Source organism: Bombus flavifrons, chromosome 6 (genome assembly GCF_040668555.2).
Source record: "Bombus flavifrons isolate JBK064 chromosome 6, iyBomFlav1_principal, whole genome shotgun sequence".
Classification (NCBI taxonomy): domain Eukaryota; kingdom Metazoa; phylum Arthropoda; class Insecta; order Hymenoptera; family Apidae; genus Bombus; species Bombus flavifrons.
The window spans coordinates 5,890,320-5,909,939 of record NC_138447.1 but is presented as its reverse complement, the minus strand read 5'-3'; the positions used below and the strand labels follow the sequence as shown (position 1 = coordinate 5,909,939).

Here is a 19,620-nt window from a genome sequence, read left to right as displayed (position 1 = left end):
ATAAACAATTACACGCATAATCCAAACTTAGAGAAGTGGTCGCCTCATCTATCTTACTTGTACTATTCGAGGAAATGAAAGAGACGTTTCGTTTACGTTCACCGTAAGACCCGATCTGGACGAACGGTGTAACCTAGTCATTTTCCAGCGGAGGTACAATAGCAGTTTCGATAAAGTTTCGATAGACGATCGTAATTGAATGTAGAAATCCTGATAATCGTCTAGCGAATCACCGCTGCGAAATCTCTCGTCCCCATTGAGCGTAAAAGTCAAGGTGCACGATGGAGAAAAGCAAGAACGCAAGAAAGCGTCGAAGGGGTAAAGCCGCGAACAACCCCTCGAGGACAACAGTGTTGGCACTTGCTTTTCGTCTCAGTGGACAAATTGGCGGAGACCTCGGCAACCATTCGTTCGTCTAAAATTCCTCGGAATCAGGGTCACCCACGTATATACACGTGCTAGCACATGTACGGCTAAACGTAACGAGTATATATGGTTTGGTCGCTCGTGGGGGACGAGGCAGGGTTGAGAGTAAGGGAAAGGAGGCAAGGACGAGGAGGGGAAGGAGGGTTCCTTCCAGAAGATGGGGCAAACACGAAGTCGCCTCGGTAGGAAGCGAAGAGGGGTTATTTCGTTTCGTCTCAGCGTGGTTTCCCAAGCGGCAGCCTCGCTCGCCGACTGGCATCGTCTACCGTTCGGCATACAGTCGAACTCGTTCGCCACTGAACGACGGACGTCGCGGCGTCGTCGTCGCCGCCCTTCTCATCCCACATATTTTCTCATCGCAGCTCAGGAAAATCGGTCACCACGATGCGTCACGCGCAACCACTCGGCTTCTTCCTTCTCGTATTTGTGTCAGTGTACGCGCGCCGTGCCACCGGTTGCGCTTTCTGCGAAACACTGTCCCAGCAACAGCTACAGCTGCGCCAGCTACAACAGTTGTCGCAGCAACAACCGCACCAGCAACAAGGGTACAAAACGATCGGTAGCCCGAGGCCTTTCGGTGCCGAGAAACCGACCAGGGTGCAGGAGTTCAACAGGACAGGCGTGCTGCACCCCGAGTACCAGATACCAGCTACGCTTCGCCCCGGTAACGTATCTCAGTGAGTATCTACCACCCTGTCTTTCTTCTTCTTTTACCAAGCTTCGTCGATTAAATCTTCAACTTGATTTTGTAGCGCAACGTTTCAACGATTCTCCTTTCCCTCTCTTATTAATCGTTTTGTTGCTCTCATTAATCGAGAAAAATGTCTTCTAAACTTGTTTCCGCTTTATTATAATTAGCAAAGTTTTACCGATTTTCCTTTTCATCGGAATATATAGCGCACTGTTTAAAATAATTCCGTTGTAACTTTGAATAGATCATACACACCACTGCCACATCTACTCGGTAAATCTATTTTGTAATTTTTAAATAATCTATCTGCCGTAATGATGTTAATTTAGTCTATATCGGTAAACTGTAAATTGGTTGTTTAAAGAAGTGGTTAAACGCGTTCAAATTATCGCCAAATTGTTGATAGTAGCAATCGTGCAAACGATTGTCTTATCGAACAACAACGAAACGAATGGTGATTTTAACGTTTATTTCCTAGTTCTTTCTTTACGAATAACGTTCCATTTGTTTCTTCCGTTGTGAAACGATAAAATTATTTTACACTGAAACACCACGGATTAAGTTACAATCCAATTCACTCGGATTGGAATGCCAAATCCTTTGGCCAAGCAATATAATAGAAACGTAGATACCCGTAGATTACATTACCGAGAACGTATTACACTTCTGACTATCGAGTATCGAGATACGCTAGAATGACTAATGTATCTTAGAAACTGCCAGTTCATCTATAATCTATGTAACTATCGTTCGTATACGAAAGAACAATTGGGATCAACTTAAATCGTGTTCTATCGTAATATATTACGAATATATATTACCAATGAAATCATTCGTTTGAAACATTTTTTACATCTTACTCGTAGTAAAGGACCGCAAACGAGATAACATCCAGTTTACCCTAAAATCCTCACTACAAACAAAGTTATTACTCGAGCAAGGGGAAAAAGGGGAAAGGTGTATTTTTGTACTTAAAAATCCAGATTTTCTTCTTGACAAAGTAACACTTTGATCTAAAGATAAACAACACCGCAAGAAAGGTGCATTCACTTTTCGCCGAACCATAGAAACAATTCGTGCGAATTTCGTTTGGGTTACATAGCTTGTTTATTCGATGCACGTGTACCCAAGCCTATGGAGCTTTGAACGTTTATACGAGAACGTCACGAACCCCGTACCGTGTTTCATCAACCGTAGCACAGATTTTACGAATGCAATTTGACTCGAATTACTGCTAGATGACATACATGTGTAATTCTCATGGTATCGCACCAACTTCGAACGATCAGCAAAACTTTCGCGTTAATATGGTTGTTAAAATGATCCTTTAAACTTTCGTTACTGCGTTCCTTCACCATACATACCATTTTCTCTTGTTTACATGAATATCGTTTCACATTCATTAAACGGCATCTTTTACTCCAGTTAAAAGAATATCATTCTATTATTATATTATAAAATAATATGAAAAAACGGGAACCAATTCGAAATACTTTTAGACACCGACCCTTATCGCTTATTACTACGATATTTGTGAAATCGTATCGACCAATTCCGTTATTAAATTTCCGTTATTAAAATTACTTGCGATAATATGTATATATATAAGTAAATAAATCAGATACAAAGACGAAGCAATGTTCCTCTACTTTCGTTTCGAAGAGAAAATTCGAATACATCGGTAATCGCAGCGAATGAATTATTTTGATTGGAGATTGTTTCGCCGTTTCTACGTGATCGATTTTCGTCTACAGTTATCGTTCTGTATGTCATACGAAATTCTTACCAAATTTCTAAAGGGATAAAACTGATACCATCAGTCAAACTTTATTTTGCACTTGATGGTTCGATGCATCGCGACGCTACGCATCATAAAGTTCTACTATCAGATGGTTTCCGTGAAACTCATACGCAAGTCTAATTGCACAATTGCTCTGAACACTGAAACGCTAGGTTACGCGTTAAACTTGAACTTAACATACGCGTGTATATTTAACTTTTGCAGAAGGCAGGTGCATTTACAGAATCAGGCGCCTTAACAATTTTTCAATTATTTCGAAAACAGAGTAAATTAAAATCCTTGCAGTGTGAAACGTGTAAACAAAGGCATGTAATACATTTTAATATTATATAGTCGAAAGAAACATCATTATAAATTAATACCGTACGTTATATGACTAAATGAAGTAACACGACTCGACAATATAATCTCCTTTTAACACGTGTAATCTCTTTTCCACCGTTGTCATTCGTAATCGTGACGATCGTAAGAAAGTTTGAGAGAAACTGTAGCCAGAAACAACGATGAGAGACGACGATCGATCCGAAAGAATGAGTATGCACTTAGATCGGTGTATAAGTAACGAAGAAACAGAAGGATCGAACGGTCAGAATAAGCACACGCTATCTTTCTCGGGAACTTCATTCAGCCGGGGTTCGTCGTCCGGTCTCCCTCCCTCCCCTCCGCCCCCTTCCTAGAACCCCCCTTGTTCCCCTCTCCCTCGTAACTCTCTCTCTCTCTCTCTCTCTCTCTCTCTCTCTTTCTCTCTCCCTCGGTGTAGGTTAAAGCGAAAGGTCGCGACGATTCCTGGAAAGTGATGTCTAGGCTAAGGCACGTGCGAAAAGGCGTCGCGATGCCACGCGTCGTAGGCTCTGCTATTGGCGTGGATTTCCACGAAAGTCGGTAGACGGCCTCGCGCTGCCGGCTGAATGACAGAATCAATTCGAGTCTGTCGTGGGACGAACCAAACGCCAAAATTAGACGACGGGGGTCGTGGATGCGCGACCCCAGACGCCGCGACGCCAGCATTGTGTGTAGACGCTAATTTTACAATAGCCGTTTCAGTGCCAGGCCGTGAACGAAGAGCACGTGTGGCGCGGCGCGGCGTCCCGACGCTCTCTCGGACTATGCTAACGGGACGAGCAGCGACGATGCGACGCGACGACGTTCGAAAGGATGATGGGGATACTAGCCGATGGGAGGGACAGATCTTGTTGGGTCGAAACAGAGATAGACAGACAGACAGACAGACAGAGAGAGAAACAGTGACGGCTGTGTCGAGGCGTAAACTTAACCGGTACGATCTTTAAACGGGAACTTTTGTACGATCAAACATTATGACTAAATATAAACGACACGCTGCAATTGTATAGCCATTTATGCACGCGCGTCCATGCCTATGTACCATGCGTGTATATGTATGTTCGTTGGATTCTATAATCTATTGTTATTCAGTAATTATTTGCCTTTGGATACTGAAAGATTATTCCGAATGTACCTCGTCCCAGCTTCTGACCGATGGTTGACGGTTTGTTGATACTTAATTGTGGCAGTAACAACAATAAGATGATCGTTCTACTTTTCATTTAACATCGAAAAAAAGAAATATCGCTGGAAAAACTTTCACGTACAGAATTTATAACTGTACAAATATTCACATACAAGTTCAGTAAAATTCCCTTTATCGGTTATTCTTTCTTATTTATAAACCTTGGTAACATTATCTCTTCTTATAATTCGTCTTTAAGGAGCCAATCGTGTTCTATTAAAAAAAAAAAAGAAAAGAAGAAAAAAGGGTAAATACCTCTTTATATCGATCCAAATTTTTCACATTTCCCTCGTAAAAAACAATTTTTTGTTATATCGTGAAATACAATACTTAAAGCAGCGTGTAACTCTATTATTCTCTACTCTACTCTATTATTCTTCTATTATTAAATAGAAAATAGATATTTACATATATATATATGTGTGTAAATATGTATGTATGTATAAAGAATACTCTAAAAACGATCACGAAATTCACGATCTTTTTTATCTTTTTGTAGAAGCACACCATTTAATTAAAATATTTCTTTGTATTTGTTTGGTTACGATTAATACGTATCGAACATTAATATTATACTGGATGCAGATAAAATTATTGCAGGTTCTATTACCTGAGTCCACGTGAAGGACCACCTCTCACGTTACTCGTTAGCCCATGTAGCGGGCCGATATCATGGACGGTCAGTTACGTCGAGCCACCGGAGAACATTGAAGAAACGGAAGGAGCAAAATGTACGGAGAACTTTAGGAATTGTTTCCTATATGATTAAAATCAATCAGTGAACCAAACGAACCTTGCTCCGTTAAACTTTAAAGTTTAAAGGAACAAAGCATGTGGTTTATTTATCAAATGGATCGATTGATGGAGAGAAATGGTGGAGAGAAATACCATACGACCTAATGAAATTTCATATTTTTCAAGTTTATACCTTTATCATTTATAGAGTGTGTCAAATGCGATTGACACAATACAATTTATTACAATTTATTTAATACAATTTATTTGAATACAATTTATTTTTCTTTTATATTCCATACCGTATTTCAACGAACGTACCTCGGATTTCTTTCATATTCTATACCCATTGTGTACATAAAAAAGCCACCATTTCTCATTTTTATGTGTAAAATATATACACACACACAACTATTATATATATATATATATGTGTGTGTGTGTATATATATATATCATAGTTTCTTTAATTATAAAATAAATATCTTTTAGTATAATCTCTATTTCATATACTTTCTCACATCCAATTTTCAGTAAATTTTATCCATATTTAAATCCATAGGTTCAATCGTTTGAAATGAGTTCAAATATAAAATGAATAGCAGTATATCGTCCAATAATGTTTAGTAGAATTATTCAGTCGTTAAGTCCTTATTTAGAATTTATATGACCAAGCACAAATTGCTTTTCATCGAAACATGTAATAATTATGTTTTACCGAGGTTTCGTTATCTTTGCACCTATTTAAATGAGTACTGTGGAAACAATACAAAATATTAGAAATCGATAAAGTTAGATTGGTAAAGTTAAAATGAAAAAGAAAAAAGAGGGAAAAAGAAGGAAAGTAAAAGAAACGTAAAACATCGATGTATCCAAGAGAGAATCTATGATAAAGTGTATATTATGATCGATACAACAGTTCAAACCCGGTGGCCAGTGAAGAGTTTGAAACCAGGCTCCCCTCTTTTCACGTACGAGGGTGCAGAGGATCAGAATTTTACGATATCAAAGACACGCGCTGGTCTTTATTGGTTCGAAATTAAATCCGTGAACCCTCCTGGTGCCAGTTTACAAAATTTAACACCGAGCACAGTACTGCTGTACGCCACGTCAAGCAGTTTGAGCCATATCCCGGAATTGTATGCAAACGAAATGGAAAATCGTCACCGCTCGTTAAGATTTCAACAACGAAGAAGCAAACGTCGGCTTACGATATCCTGGAATAAAAGGTATCGCTAATAATTTTCTTTTGACGCGCAAGTTGTTGGAAAACTTAGTTGTCATATTTAACGATAATATCGCGTACAGTTATATTCAACGTGTAACAACTCCTAATCAAATTTTATTTCCAAGAGATAAAAATAATCGAAATGTAATAAAAATTGCCTTATCATATGGACATATCGAGCTCGTAAATTGTAATTTCGATGTATTTGAGGGATACTTGGCAAATTAAATCAAGCTCGATCCAATGTTGGACAAAAATTTTGTAATAGAAGCTTCGAAATTATTTCCCGCATACATATAAAAATGTCCAAACCTTGTTCGCTAATCTAACTCCATACAAGCAACGAATTAAACAAATTGCAGTTTTCGCAAATATCATTTGTTAAATTTATTTTAAAATTTTACATGATAATAATAATAACATACGATAATTGATTATCGCTAGAACTCTACTATTCATATTCAAAAGGGTAATAGAAAGATTGATATTTGAACAAAATAGAAATTAGAGGAATAAAGATTTTCTTTGGCTGGTCGACGAAATATCAAGTTTACGATTAACGTCCCAGCGAATTAAAATTGGCTTGTGTGATTCATGCCACGAATTCGACAAAAATCCATTTATTTTTACAGCAACATAGATCCCCACCTCTCGCATTACTGTTTAGCCGTGACATCAGGGTCTCAGGCTCACCCCTTGACCCTTTGCGCCGCGCAAAATGTTCTACGCGTTTACCAGCATTCGACGAAAGGGAGTTCCTCTTCTAAGGAACAGCAACATCGCGGCATTCCGGAAGGACTTCATTGCGTGCGTCAAACAAAATTGACGCTTCACAGGATGAAGTACGATACTACGTACAATGTTACCTTATACGTGGTTAGTAATTGCAACTAGAGAACACTTAATCCTATAATAAAGTGTTTGTATCGTGCCTTTTTCAGTAAAAGCAGTGAAAGGGAAGTAAACCGTTTCTCTTCTTGCTGGAACAGAGAAAAATGTCAGACACTCGAAAAACGAACCTTTTCCACGAGAATATTCATTTTTGAAAGCAGTCGTTTCTTTTTTTTTATTAGTTTAAGCGTATCATTGATTTCAGTGAAGAAAACAGTTACAACTATCTTTCTTCTGTATCTTAAAAGTCACGCGTTCTTTCTTTTTTCTCTAGTTCAACTATTTTGTTGACATGTGAACGATATTTAGTTATTTATTTTTATTCTGTATTAGGTAAATACGCGAAATAATGTGTCAAATCGAATAGCGACTGACACGATCAAATTTCGGAAGACACCGGAATTAAGACTACGCACTGGACATTATACCACAGCTAATTTGCGCAAAACCGATGGATTCATCAGCTTCCATTATCGTCCTCCGGGAAATACTTCGAGCACCTTTCATATTCTTCCTTGCGGCGGTGGCATCGTTAGAGCAAAATTAAGTGGTCCAGGAATTTTAAGGGTAATAAAGCTTTTATAATCACTAGTTATAGCTGTATATTCAAAGATCTTTATCGTTCGAAAATCAAAAACTCGAATCTTTATATCGCTGTTTGAAAAACTTTCTTCCATTATATCCATTATATTCATTAATATATATCACGTTTTTAAATGATTAGCTCGATAATATGAGATTCGTTTATCTATACTAATACTAATATCTTACTTAGGTAATCAAGTAATTAAGTTCACTTACACGTTTTAACTTTTACGATCCAAAGTTAAAATGTTTCCAGGGTATGTGAAAATAATCAGATTTCTAGAACTCTGTATATTGTGAAGCGAATTAAACCGATACGTTAAAGTATTAAAACGATCATAAAGTTGGGAGGAAAAAAGACTTTCGTGAAAACTATATTCTACAATGTAATTTTCAATTTCGCAAAAGTGAAAAATACAATTTAAATGATCTAGGTAACATTTACATGTTAATATGTAATACATTAACGCCGTTACATAATGCGATGAAAGCAATTATACGGCTTTTATACCGAACCGCATATTTGCAATAGTAAATCTATGGATGTAACCAAATTAGTTTCTTAAGGGGGTAATATTACCTAGATTTCTTACTTAAGGAACAGTCTTATTGAAATAGCGAAACGAAAAATTATTGGCATTGATATCAAACTATTATAGACAATTTACAAACATTTGTAGGAAAAGGAGGTAGTAGGATATGCATCGTTAAGAGTACCACCTTTAACATCAGGGAAGACGTACACATTACGGATATCCGCTACACCACAGGAATTAGTACGAGTATCTGCCATTAAAGTACTAGCCACCCAACAATCATCCGCGATATATCCACAGGTATTTCATGCAAATTAATCACATGCTGAATAACATTGAAAGCGTAAAATTGCTTTCTAAGTACGCTAGAATTTTGATAACGAACAAAACGATTAACGATTTCACATCGAAACGATACGCTATCACAAAACTCTATTTAAAAATAGAGTTTTTAAAATGAGCTATCGCTTGTTTGGTGTCGTTATGTCTATCTTAACTCAAGTATGTTGCATGTGTCGCGTGTTAAACAATTGTAAATAGAGAAATTAGTTTATTATTTATTAAAACACAGGCGAAACAAAATAATATTTATTCGCTGGTTGCCACATAAATATCGATATATTCATAAGCTTTATACATACCTACTACTTTTGCATTATTCGTTTACCTTTAACACGAATGTGTACATAAAATTACCATGGTACATAAGATAGATGCTTCTAATTGGATGAAATTATTAGAAAACTTAACGCTGTTTACGATCTGTATATAGAACACTGTATATAGAATGGGTATACAGATACGATCAGCTGTTTAAGAAAAAAAATTCGTTCGAAACAAATTGTCATCGACATTTTTGTAGATAAATAGAATTAGATGAATCTTAATTTCGAGAAGCGTGTTAAGAGTGTTCGATTAGTTAAGGGTGATTCTACAAGTCAAAATGTAGAAAGGCTGTGAACACTTTGTTTAGATTCCATCTAAAAGTGCGCCACGGGAGTACAGATCCTTAAGAACTTGCCACGAGGTGACAGTAGGGGTAGAATCGGCAGGTTCTGCTAAGTATTGCATCCTCGTACGAGAATTAAAGAGCAGTTCGTCATTGGCCAGCATGACAACAATCCCAGACCAATGCGGTCTTCATCGTCGACGACGTTCCGAGTATACATTCGAGGTCTGCGAAGAGAAACAGAGTCCATCGAAAGATCGAGCGCTTCCGTTTACCCTTAAAAGATTACAGCCAGGGAAATCTTATCTCTTACAAATTACAGCTCAATTAAAGGGACAATCTTTGTCCTATCCGTTGTTGACTGTACGCACTCGACGTTCTTGTCTACCTTGATAATCATCGAGGAAAATAGGCATAGGAACTTTGATCGCACGATATATTACTCCGTTTAGAACTTTGTATTTCCTATTCTTAACTAATAAATTCTAATATTCTCTTTCTTTCTTATGATGAAATGAACGCACAGACAATCGATCAATTACTAGTAATTATTTGGAGATGCACTGTGACGAATTGTAGAAAGTTAAGATCTTTTGAATATAACTTGTACAGAATTCTGCTGTTTAGATGCATTCTTATTTAAAACGTGCTTCTTTATTTTACAATGTCCGATTTAAAATATCGGTCAGAATATACAAACAGAAATTATTGAGAATATAAGAAGAATTATCCTAAGCGAATATTATGTATGATAACAAAGATATTTCTATTTTTGAAAACCGTGGTGCGAATTACTTGTTAGTTCTCCTAGTTTGAATGTTCATTAATGAATTGTTTAAATAGCCAACATTTAGAAGTCATCAAGTCTTTAAATTACCAATACACGCACGAATCTATTTTCACTCAGATCTATTCGTTGTTACGAACAAAATTTACGTGTCACTATTTCATTTAAAGATTACTCCGATAGAATGATATGTATTTATCAATGTGTAGTATAAGTAAATTAAGGTTCGATAATCGCTTTGCTATAAAAGAAGAAAAAAAGACACTATTCTTGTTATAAAAATATGTTACTCCATCTCGAGGCTAAATCTAGTCTAGATTTACATGCTACCGTAATCCAATAACGTTTACCTGGAATTTCTAATTTTTCTCTCCAGCTTAAGACAGATTTTCACTACTTAATTCTTCTACAACGACAAACACACATTAACAATATCGTTGACCTAGAAACAAGTAACATTTACACTGTAAATACAACGTTATCTTATGTAATAAAATGTGACACATAAGAACAGCACTATGAACTACCATAGCACTATATATATAGCACGGTGCTGCTGATCACGATTATGCGTACTGTATAATTGCAAATAACCATTTTGTTGTTCAATACGGACGATATATCATGTTACATAGCTATTATGGCGTAAGATCATGCGAAGGAAAACATTTTTCATATTGCTTTTTTCCAGTATAAATTCATTTTCTAAATGCAAATTACTAAATATAATACAGGATATGAACAATTTTTATAATTTAATTTTTGTTACGATTATTTCATTAAATGTTAAATCTAATAGAATTATCATAACTCAGATTCCATTAACGTTCGAAGCTTTTCACCAGGCGAATTCTCCGGTTCAAATTGCAATAACGATATTGCTTCTGACAGAAGGCCTTCTCTATTTTCTCCTGGACAAGTAGACAATTCTCTCAATGCGACTGCAGTGTACAATGCTAATCTTGCACCATAAGGATCTAGTGTTTTGGTGGTTTTTATGATACGTTTGCATAATTCAGGTTTTTTCGGATCGCTTGCGGGCAATAGCTGAATCAATGAATGACTGACACTTGTACACAATTGATGTCCAGGATGCAATAACGTAGTGAGCCTAGAATTAAATAACGATTATAGTTGAATCATTAACATTCGTTCCATACAATGTCTAAAAATCAGTTTAAACTCACAGCAAAGTGATCTTTACGAAAATATCTTTTTTCGAGATTATTTTATTAAAAAGAAAAGACAACTTTTAATAGAATTTCGAGCCATATTTTCGTTTCGTGAAAAGATTTTTTGTTGCATTAAAGCATGCAAAAATAAAATAAAATAACTAATTTCATTAGACAAAAGCTAGCTAATTTTGGATTCGTTTATTAAGAAAAACTTCCTCAAAATCATGTATCTATATATATATATATATATATATATATATATATATATATATATATATATATATATGTATATGTGTAAGCTTTAACGACTCCAAAAAGCGTAATTATATTGCTATTAAGAGTGAACGTAAGTACATATACATATATCTCATATAGTTAACATATTTTTGGTTATTTTCAACGCATTGACGATAAACAATAGCGACGAATTGTAATTTTATGTACATGTGCAATGTAATATAAAAATATTTACTTTATATTATATAATTATCCTTTCTATGTACAATGAAAATAGAGTGGGTATCGATAGAAAAATATTTCAAAGAAAGAGAAAAAAGAGACAATACGCAAGGGTGGATAATAAAATTAATAATTTAGCTACTCTTGTATACCGCAGGAAGTATTATAGATGCGATATTTTTTTATCCAATGTATGATAAATGAAAGTTATTTTACCGTGACAGAAGATCAACCAATTTATTCTTGTTTGCTTGATACATAATTTCATCAACATCCTCTTCCAATTTTCCAACAAACTGCATCACTTCCGATGCAGTCAAAGTTCCAGGACACGAATTACATCCCCATTGCGAATCAGAGTTTAATGGATCCTTAGGTAAAATAAAATCGTTGTCGTGAGGACATTTTAAGGTTCCAAGATGCGTGCCCAATTCTGTTGGATCGGCACATCGCTTGCAATGGCAAGAAAAATATTTCGTCTCCAAAAGATGAGCTCTTCGCGCCCTCGTTGACCAAAGTGCATGTGTATACATTGTGCTTAAATGGTCCCACCTATACGTTATAAAAGAGAGCTTTTAGGTTTATTATTCAGAAAACAAGTTATCCTCTATACTGAGTCTAAGTGGAACGCACTTCTAAAAGTAAATACTATAGAACATATAGACAATTTACCTACGACACAAACATATTAAATGATTCTTTGATGTTGAGATGTACTACAAAAGTGCCACTTGGCTTTGCACTTTGTATCAAGCTTTATCAAAAATATTCGTTAGAGGCATAAAAAGATGTATAAAAAAGAAAAAAAAACTGAAAGAGAAGACTGTAATGTGAAATATTACATTTACATACTTCTGTATAGAACAAACAGCTATCACCGTGATTCGAGGTCTACCCTTATCGTCGATTTTAAAGCTGTGTCTCGTATTAGCCAAACAAGAATGCTCCAGAAGACATGCCGTTTCATAAATCGCAACGCAGCCCTCAGGTGGTATAGTTTCCAACGCGTTAACGTCTATTAAGCCACAAATTTTGTGCACGATATCTTTGCTGGAGGGATTGTCTGGTAAAAGACGTTCGATATGCTGATATATGTTCATCGTTTCCTCATATGCGTTCGTTCCTTGACCACGAGAATCTTGATGACTTTGTAACTTTTCTATAGAATACCAATATTTCAATTTCTTACGCCATAATATTAACATACGTATTACTAAGAGAACATCGCACCTGAAACATGAATTAATGAACACTAATTAAGAATAAATGAAATCATACACACAAAGTAGAACAATATGTATATACATATATACGTATACATATAAATATTAAACTATATCATTTCTATCCTTTTTTATATTATTTCTGTGCTACACTAGTCATATTATTTTGTATTGTATACGATATAAGCGTGAGCGATTGTAACGCTTTATAACGCTCCTTCGCTGTCTTTTAAAAAGTGATGACAGTGCTTTTATTAATTTCCAAATAACGTTTAAGCAATGTATAAACATTTCTATGTATATAAATACAAATGAATACAAATGAATTCTCTTATTTTGCTCTAGTTTCCTGCAGTATTCAATTTGAAAGCGAATGTAAGACAGTTATCTCTTTGTTCTTCTTTCTGAATATCTAATAAATGTATAAACTTCATGTTACGAACAATACGATTAAACCGAGCCATGTCCCTTTTAATCGTTAACTAATAAAATTATTAAAACTGATCTCCTCGCTAAAACTGTTTCGTGACATTCCCCTTGTTCTTCGTCTTTACACTTTAAATGCAGCTGTATTTTTGTATTTTGCGAAATGTTACAAACCTAGGAATGATTCTTGCTTTTATAAGAAAAGAACATTCCAGACCGTGCCTATTTTTATCAGTAAGACCAGAACAATTAGTATCGCACGCCGGCCAAAGGCATTTCGTGCATCTTGTATCGCTACTATTGCATTGTTTCCCGCAACCAACGCAAACTCTTTGATCTGTATGTAATGCCGGTCCCCAAACCAAAGGTGACTCTGATAGGATTACGTCGCCCGGATTTAAATCTCTTGATGCCACTAAATACCGTCCGAGTTCGCAGCTCTCACGAATCTCCCATGCTTGACAATTTGACCTGTGTCTAGGCCAGTCCTGTCGCTGATGTTCCTTTTTGCAATAAAATTGCTGCTTGCAACCATTACATTTCAGCGTTGCACGTTGATTACAGATCGGACAGATGCCTTCCGTTTGCGATTCCATGCTATGTCAATTACTGAACATTGAATAGTTTTAAAATTAAATCTCTGCTCTTTGTTAATCTTCTATATATGTATAAAAGATATGTCGGTACTTAGAAACAGCTTGCAATTTAAATAAATAGCATGCTAAAATTATTTTTATGTTCTCTCAGATTATGTTAGAAATAAAATGCGCGATTAAATAATTTTAAGGTAAATATTGAAATAAAATGGTGAATACTTATTATATTGTTTGATAAAGTGGTTGTACTTAAAATTCCTTTAAAGTATTTTCAAGTTTATAATACATACCTGTAAGATAGGAACATGAATATAGTAGAAATAATATTAAAACGAGTGCGGCACATCTTTATTTGCGTCAAGTATTTTATTAATTTTGTAATTTTCAAACGAGAATAAGAAAGTAATACGTAAAACGCTGAAACTTGCGATACCACTGCTTTAAAATTCCGACATTACGACTCTGAAACTATGACGGTCTACATACACCGGCGGTTTAATTATAGGAGCGGTATAGTTACGTAGACGCGCTTCTATTTCTGACAAAACTCTATAAAAGATTGTTATTCGGCGTAATACAAACTTATCCTACTTAATTATTATACATATATCATTTATTGTCTGATAGCGGACTTTATATAAAACAAAATATTCGTCGATTAAAATTTGAAAAGTGCACGTTATTTTTTATATGAACATCAAATATATCCTTGAAAGAATGCGTTATGAAAAATGTTTGTTATAATATTTTTTATTTACGATAAAATTAGCACCTTTCGATATTAATTATAAAGATAATTTAAATACTGTATTTACAAAAGTTTTTGGTAATAGATATTTGTAAGATTATTATGATTATATTATACGACATTACACTTATCGAATGTACACCTATTTATGAAAAAGGAAAATATAAAAAGTATTCATAATAAAGCAATATAGAAAAATAATTTTATCAACTTAATATAAAATGATCGTAGAATACAACAATTATATGTACAAATATTAACATATATATATATATATATATATATAATATATATATATAATTTCTTTCTTACTATTGTGCAAATCATTCTTCCACTTCAATAGCATAACATTAAGAGCCTCTTTTAAAAATCTAAATGATCATACACTCTATTTATAACAAATATAAATATTACAGATCACTGTAACATACATAGCCTCTTACTAACTCTTGCGAAATGTTCAATATTCATTCAATTGTACTTCAGTTAAATCACGTAAAGAATAGCGTCGTCATTAAATGTATTTTAATCGCATGTATTATATGTAAATTTACATATCTGATCATGACCATCATGTGTCCAGTTATATTCTCGTCGTGCGTAATTATCTTTTGTTTTGTTACTTCTATTTGTGATGATGCATTTAGAAACAGAGGATATCACAATAAGACGAGAATACATAATAGTTGCTAAAATCGATTCATCAGTAAAATCTCTTCGCTTACACTTAATTTTAGTAAAAAAAATATACAAATTAAAAGTGGAAAGACTATTCATATTTCTACACAGTACTGCACTCTATCCCATTTTCTTAATTTCCGAAATCTCGTATCAAAAATTATGAAATAAACGAATACATAAATTTTCGTATGAAATCAGTTTTTTATGCGCTGTTACTTACTGTTACTTGCAATTTATTTATGGTTTCATTAATATAACTTTCATTCGGTAGCTTTAATTAACAACAAATTATATTGCACATGATCATTAGCTCCAACATATAGTCATACATTCAGTTAATTTTAATTCCTTGTTACTTACAAAATTTACTTGCATAATCAAATTTTTATAATATATTTATTCACGAAAAAGAAAACAAATTTCTCCGTGATTAACAATAAGGGAAAAAAGTAATGCGTCTAAATCTAAGTTTCAGAAGAGATAGTGAAAATTGATTTTAATAGGAATTGTACAAGTTAAATATGATAATATTATAATAATAAAATTTCTTTTGGAAGGCAATTATTTAAATATACTATTATGGATAGTCATTTCGTAAAAATTAGAAATATTTAAACAAATCGTACAAATTCATTTTAATAATGGAGATTTTGCTAACTAACTAATTTCACTTCCAAAAATAAATATTTGCAATTAGTATTTTTTGTTATATAGTTTTGTTACTTAAATGGTATAAAGAGAGTTATCAAGTAAAATTAATATTCTCAAAAGTCTATTATCAAAGGAATATAAAACTGAAGTAACTTATATACTGGCTAGTGTTCCTTCTTTGTGCTATTCTTTACACTGCCGTTTACATCACGCCATGATTTACGGAAGCAAATTGAGGATCGTACCAAATGCCATATATTTTTCCCAGTACATGCTAGATTATAAACGATCAGAGACGGAGATTCATACTCATTTGGAACGATACCATCGACAGAAGATTCGAAAAAACTAAATAATGGAAACCATATTCTGGTTCTATTTGAATCACGTTGCATCAATGCTTGATTATTGGCTAAAGTATGATAATAAAGAAACAGTCGTGATGTAATGTAGAAAGCTACGAAAACATCAATGGAATAATGTTCGTGTGCTGCCAAGATAAAAAATATACCAAACATATTGAGCATCCATGTGAAGGTATGTAAAAAATACAATTGTCGCGGTGTATCTGTAAATAAAACATCATAATAAGAATTATATGAAGGTTACACGGTGAAAAAGGGGAATGTCAATTTTAACAAATTTTGAATTTAATATTTCTCATATGCTCCTGCGTGTACTCTTTATCACTGGCTCTTTATCACCATGTCGCAATAATTTGAATAACAATTTTCCAAGTTTCACAGTAGCTATACTGTATAGTGTATAGTGTACTTTTCATTTTTTACAATTTAATGTGCTATATATCACTTACAGTTATAAGATAAAGTTGAAAATGATCCAAAATACGACGAAGGATAAAGTGTTCTAAGAAATGCTAAAACTTGACATTACCTTCTTTACCCGTGGACTCTTCATATACATATTATCTATAGCCTATCTATTCAGAAACATGCTAATACTTACATTCTGTAATGAAAAAATTTAACATAGTTAACGCAACAGTATGTCCACTAAACATATAATCACCGCATGTTCTAACACCTTGAATCGACATACCAGCACCACGCCATATAACATAAGCCATAGCAATTTTATTATATAACTCTACATATGCAGAACTATAAAATGAAAATATCAATATAATTTTTTTCATACTAGTCACTTTAAAGGATAAAATATTATTTGTACCTTGTCCAATCTTCGGGAACTTTCCTTGGTTGACATTGCAAATGTGCGCCTGGTACTGATAAGGAAGTAATAAGCATTGTAACACATCTTAACAGGAAGACCGTGCCAGATAAAGCAAAAAATCTCCGCAATAAAATAAATCTGTGTTAACAAAAATTTGTTGAATACTTTTCAAATCATTTACTTTGCAACTTAATTTTAAATATTAGTAGCATTTATAATATACTTTACCTGTATTTGTGAAAAATTAGTACAATCAGCCATATTGCAAAAAGTATAGTTCCAGTAACTTCACACATATCAAATGCCCAAGGAATATGTGGAACGTTATCTAAGAATATATCAGGTAACGGAGGATATTTTTTCATATCAGGCACTCTATCATGAACAATGACCATCACAAAGGCAGTAATCCATGTAACAATAAATAAATATGCCAAACTAATGAAAGTTTTCCAAATTTCAGGTGACAAATGTGACGCATGACCATCTTCTGATACAGATGCTGAATAAAATTCATGTTCAATAGAACCTTCGTTATTTATACCACTACTAGGCATCTGTTAAAATAGAAAACAAACTTCTACTATGGAAACACAATTGATATTATTTTAAAATATCTCATTTATTATCACATTTCATATATTAAAGGAACATATATATCGTAAAAAATTTTTCATATTAAGTATTTAACTTTCCTTCTTACTTCATGTTTATGATGATTATAAAAATTTGATGATGGAAATATATCAATATATCCTAATTCAAATAATACTGCCACATTATCCCTTTGTAATTGTTTTATGCTAATATATAATCTTTTTATATCACCAATTTTCTGTAAATTCCTGGATATTAACTTTAGATCGTCTTCTTTCAGGGTCAAGAGCACTTTTCCATCAATTTCCTGATCAAGAAATGAGTCAACAAATTTTTCATGTCCAGTTTCTCTAAGCCACCTTGTCACATCCTTTTGCGTCCACTCAACAATATTTTTCTCAGACATTGTTTATCTTAATACAAAATTGTACTAATCGTACCTAAAAAAAAAGCATGAGAAATAATTTATTAACAATTTATATTATACCCATCACTGGATACAAATATATTTTGCTACTTTGACACAATCAAAACTATTGAGAACTATTACTTAATATAATGAAACATTTCACCAAAATAACGTGTGAAATGAGAAGAATTTTAGATTTTGAAAACATTAAAAATACAAAAATATTATGTAACTTTCCGTTATTAATGTAAATTATAGTATTAACGATAAAAATAGTTTCGACATAGTGATAAGCATATTGACAGTAATAAAATTATTGAATAAATAAAATATAATAATAAAAAATATATTTCTATATGAATTTTTTTACAAAGAAACTTTCTATATTCTTCTACAAATAATTGTCCAAATCACTTACATTTTAAAATATATTTAACCTATATAAATACCATTTAAATACGACATACCTTAGAAACTTAATTTATGGATTATCAAAGCTATGTATCACAATTTTTTCGTGCGTTTATTGTACATAATGAATATATATCATGAATATCATAGTCTTATTGTCAAACGAAACCATACATTGGCAGTATTTGTAAATAAACCAATCCAGACAGAACCATTGATTAGAATGCTACGAGCACAGTTGAACAGGTTCATCACTTTTAACAGCTCTTACTTCTTCGATTTAGAGTATGGTGTACATATCTCTTATGTACATATCTCGGCAAACTTCATAGTTACTTTATGCAATTTCAATTCAGAATTACGCTGATCATATTAATAAATTTACTTGAATGATAAGAAACAAACATATTCATGAAACATATCTAAACAAAATGAAAACACATCAAAATAACTTTAAAATGAAATGAATAATGTAGATTTGAATTTCTACAAGTAATAGAATTTTTACATTAAAATATAAAATATAAACCGTCCTGTTCAATATTTTAATTTCCAACCACATAATAGTGACTTTTCATTTTTACGATGTATAAAAGGCTATTATAATATTTAGTATATATTTCCACGTAACTCTCTTATGATACTGTAGTTAATATGATGATTAATATGATATACATATATTTCTGCTCTACTTTTGAATTAGAATAAAATGATTCCTAATTTTCTTTTGAAAACAGTATATTAAAAGATAGTGACCCTTCACTTTTGGATTTATATTTATACAGTCGATATATCTATCGATTTTGATCTCGATTCAGGACTTGTTTACAGTTAATAGTTGCATGACGTTGGCATTAGTGACGTTGTTCACGATCAGGATGCAACAGAATTAC

At 33.4% G+C, this 19,620-nt stretch overlaps 3 protein-coding genes across 5 annotated transcripts; 1 reads left to right on the top strand and 2 right to left on the bottom strand.

Moving 5' to 3' along the window:
* The first annotated feature begins 555 nt into the window (after nt 1-555).
* On the top strand, nt 556-10,015 carry nord (neuron derived neurotrophic factor nord). Of its 3 annotated transcripts, XM_069114650.1 has the most exons (7): nt 685-1,103; nt 5,047-5,177; nt 6,101-6,410; nt 7,042-7,285; nt 7,634-7,867; nt 8,566-8,721; nt 9,395-10,015. In XM_069114650.1, exons 1-7 carry the CDS (start codon nt 811-813, stop codon nt 9,761-9,763), a joined length of 1,737 nt encoding a protein of 578 aa, XP_068970751.1. In that variant the 5' UTR covers nt 685-810; the 3' UTR covers nt 9,764-10,015. The 3 variants fall into 3 exon arrangements, with proteins under 3 accessions (XP_068970750.1, XP_068970751.1, XP_068970752.1); XM_069114649.1 differs by lacking the exon at nt 5,047-5,177 and having other exon boundaries at nt 556-1,103; XM_069114651.1 differs by lacking the exon at nt 5,047-5,177 and having other exon boundaries at nt 685-1,090.
* An 882-nt stretch (nt 10,016-10,897) lies between these two features.
* SmydA-5 (SET and MYND domain containing, arthropod-specific, member 5) lies at nt 10,898-14,513 on the bottom strand. The gene is made up of 5 exons (XM_069114654.1): nt 14,327-14,513; nt 13,615-14,049; nt 12,644-13,021; nt 12,008-12,343; nt 10,898-11,268 (listed from the first exon to the last, which is right to left on the bottom strand). Exons 2-5 carry the CDS (start codon nt 14,034-14,036, stop codon nt 10,962-10,964), a joined length of 1,443 nt encoding a protein of 480 aa, XP_068970755.1. The 5' UTR covers nt 14,037-14,049; nt 14,327-14,513; the 3' UTR covers nt 10,898-10,961.
* SMSr (Sphingomyelin synthase related) lies at nt 14,384-19,571 on the bottom strand. The gene is made up of 7 exons (XM_069114655.1): nt 19,236-19,571; nt 18,784-19,149; nt 18,014-18,347; nt 17,539-17,867; nt 17,308-17,448; nt 17,083-17,237; nt 14,384-16,684 (listed from the first exon to the last, which is right to left on the bottom strand). The coding sequence occupies exons 3-7, from the start codon at nt 18,311-18,313 to the stop codon at nt 16,281-16,283; spliced, it is 1,329 nt and encodes a 442-aa protein (XP_068970756.1). The 5' UTR covers nt 18,314-18,347; nt 18,784-19,149; nt 19,236-19,571; the 3' UTR covers nt 14,384-16,280.
* Between the last annotated feature and the right edge of the window lie 49 nt (nt 19,572-19,620).

Excerpts from the sequence above, each read along its gene's own strand:
- SmydA-5 (XM_069114654.1), bottom strand. The coding sequence starts at position 14,036 with ATGGAATCGCAAACGGAAGGCATCTGTCCGATCTGTAATCAACGTGCA. Across the intron at positions 12,344-12,643 it reads GCTGTTTGTTCTATACAGAA|GTGGGACCATTTAAGCACAA; the intron begins GTATGTAAATGT and ends TATAACGTATAG. Across the intron at positions 11,269-12,007 it reads TTGGTTGATCTTCTGTCACG|GCTCACTACGTTATTGCATC; the intron begins GTAAAATAACTT and ends ATTTAATTCTAG.
- SMSr (XM_069114655.1), bottom strand. The coding sequence starts at position 18,313 with ATGTCTGAGAAAAATATTGTTGAGTGGACGCAAAAGGATGTGACAAGG. Across the intron at positions 17,868-18,013 it reads ATAATCATCATAAACATGAA|ATGCCTAGTAGTGGTATAAA; the intron begins GTAAGAAGGAAA and ends CTATTTTAACAG. Across the intron at positions 17,449-17,538 it reads CTAATTTTTCACAAATACAG|ATTTATTTTATTGCGGAGAT; the intron begins GTAAAGTATATT and ends TTGTTAACACAG.
- nord (XM_069114649.1), top strand. The coding sequence starts at position 584 with ATGGGGCAAACACGAAGTCGCCTCGGTAGGAAGCGAAGAGGGGTTATT. Across the intron at positions 6,411-7,041 it reads ACGATATCCTGGAATAAAAG|CAACATAGATCCCCACCTCT; the intron begins GTATCGCTAATA and ends TTATTTTTACAG. Across the intron at positions 7,868-8,565 it reads GTGGTCCAGGAATTTTAAGG|GAAAAGGAGGTAGTAGGATA; the intron begins GTAATAAAGCTT and ends AAACATTTGTAG.